This window comes from Argentina silus, assembly GCF_951799395.1.
Source record: "Argentina silus genome assembly, chromosome: 5".
Classification (NCBI taxonomy): domain Eukaryota; kingdom Metazoa; phylum Chordata; class Actinopteri; order Argentiniformes; family Argentinidae; genus Argentina; species Argentina silus.
The window spans coordinates 21,567,606-21,576,006 of record NC_139659.1 but is presented as its reverse complement, the minus strand read 5'-3'; the positions used below and the strand labels follow the sequence as shown (position 1 = coordinate 21,576,006).

General features: G+C 47.8%; 1 protein-coding gene across 1 annotated transcript in view; it reads right to left on the bottom strand.

Moving 5' to 3' along the window:
• The window catches only part of LOC310805223 (A disintegrin and metalloproteinase with thrombospondin motifs 19-like), a gene marked incomplete at both ends in the record, with an annotated part of 62,403 nt that extends 59,280 nt beyond the window's left edge, over positions 1–3,123 (bottom strand). Inside the window, 2 exon segments of the mRNA XM_083670805.1 lie at positions 2,287–2,750; positions 3,057–3,123. Coding sequence (XP_083526931.1) covers positions 2,287–2,750; positions 3,057–3,123 — 531 coding nt within the window.
• Positions 3,124–8,401: the final 5,278 nt, after the last annotated feature.

The window sequence follows — 8,401 nt, the reverse complement described above, 5'->3', positions numbered from 1 at the left end:
TGGGTTAGGGCTAGGGCGAGGGTTAGGGCTATGGAAAGGGTTGGGTTTGGGTTATGGCTAGGGTAAGGGTAAGGGAAAGGGTTGGGTTAGGGTTAGGGTTAGGGCTTGGCCTAGGACAGTTTGTTCATAGTTACTGTAGGTGAGCATGTTTAATCCATCAGTAGGAGCATATACAAATAACACATTATTAAGAGATTAAAGTCTAAGACTGTAACTCAGCCTCAGATATGAGTGGCAGAGGCATATTGGTTATTACTGGGTGTGCTCTCTCCTCTGGAGTTATTGCTGTGCTACTGTTGCTGAGTTATGGCTCTGTAATTACACCTATTACAAGAGCTCAGGGTTCGGGTCACTACGTTCACTGCCTGTCACTCATCCAGCCCACAGCTTCTCCATCGCTCCAGCCATGACTCCATTTACACGTCAGTCCAACACTACTGGAGTGTGATTGAAGCTCTCTAGACACAGAGAGGAAACACAGGGGAAGACTGTCCTCTTTCTCTGGGTTCAGATTCAGTACACATTTGGGAAACTTTCCAAATATCTGTGACCATCTTACCGTGTAATAACAAGTCATAAGGTGAACAGGCACAGTCTGAACAGCCCGTAACACAGTACGTGACGTCATATGAACCAGAAACCACAGCCTTCGCTAACCTGTAACGGTTTGAAACGACCTGGGCCGGCTCATGAGACCTGGGGATGCTCCTCGTAGAACACAGTAACGTTTGTCTTGTTCTATAAATAGACAGAGACAATGTGGCACCTTGGTTGACTCCTGCCGAGGTTAACAATGTGCTAGATTCCTACGGCTGCTACCGGGGGTGTGTGTCACTTCAGATGTTGCCATGGTGATGTGTCTTAGAGCCCTAGACCGCCTTCAAAGGGACTTCTTTCACTTTGAACAAGGGCTGGGCTGGGAACAGTATCCAGCCAGATCTGAGTCAAAGATCTGGCTGTCGTTTATTCCTCAAAGGCTGATCTGGGAACAGTGTCCTGGCTATCTGAGTCAGAGATCTGGCTGTAGTCAATTCCCCTAGAGCAGGTCTGGAAACAGTAGACAGGCTATCTGAGTCAATCATCTGACTGGTGCATTATAAGGCCGATTGTGAGGTTGGAGCCATGGAGTGGAATAACATATACACTGGTTCTGCAAAATGCCACACACACACACACACACGCACGCATGCAAACACACGCACACGCACACGCACACATACACACACACACTAATGGTCAGACAATAACTCTGTTCCCTCTCGTTGAACTGACTTCCGATTGTATCTATGAAATGGGAAGTTGGGTTGTTGATTGTGTCATGCATTTGCAGTGTGTGAATGTACACAGCAAGATTGGGTTCTCTCTATTTCTGTGTGAAATGAATGAATGGGAAGAAAATCTGAAAAGGAGCCCGTTTTTGGTGAGCTTCTTGGCAAAGTAAAAAAACATAATTCCAATATCGCAGCGTCACAAACGGTTTGTCGTCGCCATCGTTAAAGTTAATTCTCATGAACTGCAATATTTCATTAATTTGACCTTGTTTTCTCACGGACTCATAGACAAAAAAAAAGTAAAGGAAATAAAAAAACTAAGGAAAAGAAAGAAAGACATATTCTCCTCCTGCCAAGCTGGGCTCTGGTTGCGTGTTTGATTCTGTATGAGAGGGAGGCTCTGGGTGAACAAGACTGTGGCTCTGTGGTCCAAACCTCAACCCGTCCAGCCTAGGTCCAAGCCTCCAGAACCACAGGAGCTCACCCCTAAAACCTCAGGGGGCGACTAATGACTCATGGCTGGGCCTGAGGGTGGGTGGGGGGTGGGGGTGGCGGGGAGGGGGGCTATACAGGAGGGTGGGCCAAGAACACATGAGAGAATGAGAATGAGGCCTACTGCCTTTCATGGTGTCAAAAGATACACACCTGAGGCCTGAGGCCCGGGGGGGGGGCACCGCAATCAAAGAGATGGACAGAGGCACACAGACTCTCTCTCCTTGTCTCTCTGTCTCTCTCACACACTTTATCTCTCACTCTCTCTCATCTCTCATCTCTCTCCCTCTCTCTCTCTCTCTCTCTCCCATATTTAGACTGAGAAAGTCTCCTAGCTGAATGTAGTTTATCTTTGTATACATGCAGGCACGTAATTAGGCTAATGATGTTGCTGTTTATTCTTTAGATACAGTTGCACCCATGACCCATGTCTAAAAGCAATACATGCACCATACAACTAAAACCTCAATGGCATATGACAATGAAATAATAAATATAATATCTAAGTAGGACATATATTTACCAGTCCTGCGCAGGTGCTGAAGGAGGCAAGGGATCGTGCGTGATTGAGAACAGTCCCGGTATAATAGCACGCTCTCTCCGCGCTGGCAGCGGCCGCCGCTGGCGTGGGGCGCGGAGGAGATGCCTTTCGTGCTTTCTGTCTTCTCTCTACCATGAATTTCTGGGACAGAAACCGCGTGTCTCTCTTCAAGAGGAGGTGCAGTTCCCTGCCAAAAGCAGGAATCTTGAGTCTGAGCCCTGAGGAAGCGGCTGTTTGCGGTCCGGGTCCTGACTGCTCCCAGCGGTAGAGCTCCTCCGGGGAGTCGTACTCGTCCCAGTTGGAAATGGAGCGGACCTCCCGAGAGCTGCTCCCAGTGCTGGCGTCGCTCTCTCGGCTGTTTGGTTTGTCGGGAGCCGGTGGACCGTTGTCTGGAAAAACCTCCGGGAAAACGATTTCGGACTCGGAATCCTGGAAGGGATGTGGATCTGGGGAATAAGCAGAAGGAATGAGAGCAAGGCAGAAAATAGGCCTACGGAAGGACTAGCCGCTACTACCGGCTACAGGAATTTAGATTGGAGCAAAACTAATGTTTGGATGATCCTATATGCGCCAATAAAGTGACTGAGTGTAATCGATATCACGGGTGCAATATTGTCAATTACGCAGCGAATTGGGAAAAAAAGTGAAACTGAACGACAAAAACTCGTAACTCAGTGTTATCAAGCCTTGTGAGTATTTGCATTCAGTTGACATATAACACAACGTTGAATGGTACAGTATTTGTCCTATACCTGCAATGGCAAACGCTCCGAGAAAGCACAACTGATGGACTAGACTCCAGAGGCGCTTTAGATGCATATTCACAGTTAAAAGTTAATTCAATCAATTTGTACAGCTATAGCAGGTCAGTGTTGTTAGAAAGTAGCTCTCCATGCACAGAAGTCAGCCTCTGTGTTGTCTTTGCAGTGGTTGTTTGTAGGATCCATCTCCCGGTAAATGCGACTCTCTCTCGCTTCTCTCTCATGGAACACTTTCCAAATGAATGACTGCGAAGCCGGCAGTGTAAAAATGAAAAAGTCAGCATAGGAATAGCAGGGCTTAGATGAGTGGAGTAGAGAGGGAGAGAGCGAGAGGGGGGAGAGTGAAAGAGAGAGAGAGAGAGAGAGAGATTTGTATAGAGGACGTGTATTTTGATGTATAGACAGCGCAGCGCGCGGTGAGCGGTAGAGAGCACACTCGAGCAGTCAGACTGCACGCTCTAAATACTGCGGTAACACTAGCAAGGCACAATATACAGTACTCACACATGTTGCACTGAATTGGCCCAGTGTTTGCGTGTGTGTGTGTGTGTGTGTGTGTGTGTGTGTGTGTGTGTGTGTGTGTGTGTGTGTGTGTGTGTGTGTGTGTGTGTGTGTGTGTGTGTGTGTGCGTCGTTGTCACTACTGACTTAACTGGAGCGTCATGAGATACTTTATTGAAGTTACTGTACTGTATGTTCTGCATTCTTGTAATTACAATATTAATGTGTCACACCAAGTCTTTCTTTTTCACTTGTTTTATTCTGCTTTATTGTTGTGTCCTGAGCACCTGTGTTTGGGTTATATTAAAGCAAATAAAGGTAATCTAACATGATGTGTGCGTGTGCGGTTTATTACTGATGACAACCGTATCCAGCTGATGACACAGGCTGGTCTGCTATCCTGTATGTTTCACAAATATTCTCATGAAAAATACATTGTTGATTCTCTCATGTGACCACACTATGACCTGTATGTACAGTATGCCATTGTTTTGATCTTGTGTTCTATAAACATGACTTCTATTCTATGTTCTCATGTTCTACAGTGTTCTAAATGTCAATAAAACATTTCAGAGAGATCCTATTATATCCTACCTCTAAGTTGTACAGTATTGTGACTTTTGTTCACATTTTCCGCTTGGTATCTATTAATATCATGGGAGGCTGGTGGAGGTAGAAATTGGAGGACGGGTTCATGGAATGGAATGAGGAATGGTATCAAACACATGTTCCTCATTCCTCATTCCGTACCATGCATTACAATGAGCCTGTCCTCCGATTTCTATCTCCACCAGCCTCCACTGATCAACAGAAACATTTTCTGCAATGTCCTACAGTCACATCTGTCTGTAACTGCCTGCCAGTGTAGGGAGAGACTACAGTCCCCCCTCCAACACTGCCAGGGTAGAGAGAGACCAACACTACTAGGGTAGAGAGAGACCAACACTACTAGGGTAGAGAGAGACCAACACTACTAGGGTAGAGAGAGACCCCCTCCAACACTGCCAGGGTAGAGAGAGACCAACACTACTAGGGTAGAGAGAGACCCCCTCCAACACTGCCAGGGTAGAGAGAGACCAACACTGCCAGGGTAGAGAGACCACCACTGTCAGGGTAGAGAGAGACCAACACTGCCAGGGTAGAGAGAGACCAACACTACTAGGGTAGAGAGAGACCCCCTCCAACACTGCCAGGGTAGAGAGAGACCAACACTGTCAGTGTAGAGAGAGACCAACACTGCCAGGGTAGAGAGAGACCAACACTGCCAGGGTAGAGAGACCAACACTGCCAGGGTAGAGAGAGACCAACACTGCCAGGGTAGAGAGACTGACACTGCCAGGGTAGAGAGAGACCACCACTGCCAGGGTAGAGAGAGACCAACACTGCCAGGGTAGAGAGACCAACACTGCCAGGGTAGAGAGAGACCAACACTTCCAGTGTAGAGAGAGACCACCACTGCCTGGGTAGAGAGAGACCAACACTGCCAGGGTAGAGAGAGACCCCCTCCTGGGAGATCAACACTGCCAGGGGTTTCAACCCTCCCCTGGATCTTTCCGTTCAAACAACATAATAACAGATCACAACGGTCTCAGTAAACCCACTGATATGTTTTCAATATGATCCTACAAGCCCTGCCAGAACTCGGGTCAAGGTCCGTTGAGTTGGTCCCATCCAGGTACTCCAGCGTGGGGTTTGTACGAAGCTGTCATGTCCCGGCTCTAGGCCATGACAAAGAGTGGACCAAAACACGGTAGAGAACGTTCAACCGATATTTATTCCACTGACCTAGTGCAATATGATCTACCCCCCCTTCCAAAGAGGGATGGTTTGAGTCAAGAGTCGATATGTCCTCTTCTCACCCTTGCCAAGGCACGCCGTATGATCTATGATCTCAGCTGGCATCACGCTTGTTGGCATATCCGATATCAGCGGTAATGCAAAGTTGATTATGGTGTTTTGATATTTTGAATACACTCGATCCGTCCCTCGCCGCTGTTGCTTCTTGGAGGTACGGCTGACACATTTCAACAGGAGGTCCTGTGATAGAACAACACAAGTAATCTATTTGGCTGGTGGGGGTGGGTGGAGATAATCAATGAAGGTCCGCTGGGTTGCGGCTCTGCCAGTCTCACTGTCATGTTTGGTTCTGACGGGCCAGTTTTGATGATGTCAGCGCCGTGGAAGAGTGGAAGCTAGCAGGAGTCTTCTCCAGAGGGCTCTTAAGGTTGTGCACGACCAACAGTGGTCCTAGTCATCTGTAACATGTTGATGCTATGTTGTTATGAAAGTAATGACAGTGTTTCGACACAGGTGTGAGACAGGGGAGGCTGGTGGAGGTAGAAATCGAAAGGACAGGCTCACGTGTGTTTGATTCCATTCCTCATTCCATTCCATGCATTTCAATGAGCCTGTCCTACGATTTCTACCTCCACCAGCCTCCCCTGGTATAAGAGCAACCCATGGTTAAGTGTGACCAAATATGTGACATATCACAAGATGGCCACCAACCACAAAATGCCTTGCTTGTACACAACGACTGTAAAAGTATTAAAGTTTTGCTCATATGGAGAGTGTCCTCTGTGGAGTTAGCGATACAACTGTAAGTAACACATTACTTTTTCACAATCACTAGTCCACTCCCCTCAGGGGAGGTTGGTGGACACACATGTGTTTGATACCATTCCTCATTTCGTTCCATGCATTACAATGAGCCCGCTTTTCGATTTCTACCTCCAGCAGCCTCCCCTTGACAATATGTTTATTTTTTGTTGACTCGTGGTTTTCATCAGGCCACAATGGAGCTAGGACATCATATCACACGTTGCGGTTGACGTGTTTTTCCGATATGGCATTGTTCGTATCAAACGCTGCTGTCTTCATTTCCACTGTGGCAACGTAGTTGAGACAACATTGATACTCTCTGCGTAGAAATGAACTGTCGAGCTACAAATCTTGTCATACACACAACAGGCAGATTCGAAACGCGGTCTAACGCAGTGATGTTTGAATTATAAAGCTTTTGTTACAGTACACCCCCCCCCCCCCATACACACACACACACACCCTCACCCCGCCCCCCCCCCCCCCCCCCCTTTATTAAAATGACTTACTCTTGTAATCCATCAAACAGTGAGGTCATAGCGGATTAATCAAGATTTACTTTCACTCCACCAAATGTTGTAATAACAGTTGGACGGCCGATTCCACACCCGGTTTGGAAAGCTGTATGAGATCATAACAGGCTTTAGCAGGGCTTTGATCTGAGGATATACAAATAGATCAGTCATCAACGCAGCAACGCGCCAGTTTGGTTAGCGCTACGCTACATCAATGCACTGTGTACACTATGAAGATTTAGCTATGGTTACAGGGAATCAACTGTGAGAGAGGCTACGGGTTTCAGGACTCCGATCAGGAAAGTCATAAAACTAAACCCATAATCCAAAGTAAACCATGAGACTCTTTTTGTGATCCCATTTGTAAAGCCTTTATTAAAACAGATTACCACCCTGCATGGAGAGGCCATACAGGAGTTAGAATAGCATATTGTGTTGCTAACCTCGCCCACTCTGTGTACAGCACATTGAACAAAGCGTTGTGTTAGTGACTGTGTACAATGCACTTTATCCAAGTCATCCGAAAGAGAAAGTATATTGTTTGACGACAATGTCTATTTCATCATTTCTGTGTTATCTTGGGTGGAAAACATTGAACAGTTAAATTCAACATCCACAGAAAACAATACAACAATGACATGTATCATTCATCAGAGTATGGATGTTTGGATATGACAAAAGTTCTCTCTCTCTCTCTACCCCCCTTTCTCTCTCTCTCTCTCTCTCTCTACCCCTCTCTTTCTCTCTCCCTCTCTCTCTCTACGCCCCTCTCTCTCTCCCTCTCTCTCTCTCTCTCTCTCTCTCTCTCTCTCTCTCTCTCTCTCTCTCTCTACCCCCCCCTCTCTCTCTCTCTCTACCCCCCCCTCTCTCTCTCTCTCTCTCTACCCCTCTCTTTCTCTCTCCCTCTCTCTCTCTACGCCCCTCTCTCTCTCTCTCTCTCTCTCTACCCCCCCCCCCCCCCCCTCTCTCTCTCTCTCTCTCTCTCTCCCTCCCTCCCTCTTCCTCTCGTACAGGGCAGATCTAGAGATTTGTTCCTGGTTCAGATGTCCGTCTCCCTCTAATAGCCCCGTGGGCCAAATCTCCTCCATTACACCCACTAATGGAGTCCCAGTAAGGTCAGCAGAACAAAACAAGACAAATTACACCTCCCTTCCCCCTTCCCACCCCCCTCTCCCGCTCTCCCCCCCCCTCTCTCTCTCACTCTCTCCCCCCCTCTAACCCTCTCTCTCTCTCCCTCTCCTTCCTTTCTCAGCAAGTGTTCTGAAGCATACAAGTCCCAGATGTCATATAGGGTTCGACCTCCCCTTCAAAAAGCTCCATTCATGATTGAAACTTTCCCCTGTGCTATTTTGATGTCCGTAGTAGTGTGCCCTCCGCCCACCCACCCCCCCCCATCCCCATCCCCTCCCTACCTTCCCGGTCGCCCCCCCCCCGGCCCCAGTAGAGCGCCTTAAACACATTAACAGTGCCTTTATCTCTGATCTGTGATCGCAGAGCTGGCTGAGACACACTGGAGCTGGCTGAGAGAGGAGAGTTTCCATTAGACACTGTACTGCTGCATCGGGGTAGCAGGCTGAACAGGGACTACGAGGCTATGAGGTAGTGTCGCTATCGGGGGCCTATGAGGTAGCGTGGCTATCATCGGGGGTATGAGGTCGCATCGCTATGATAGGGTCTATGAGGTAGCAGAGCTCTGATAGAGACAATGAGGTAGCATCGC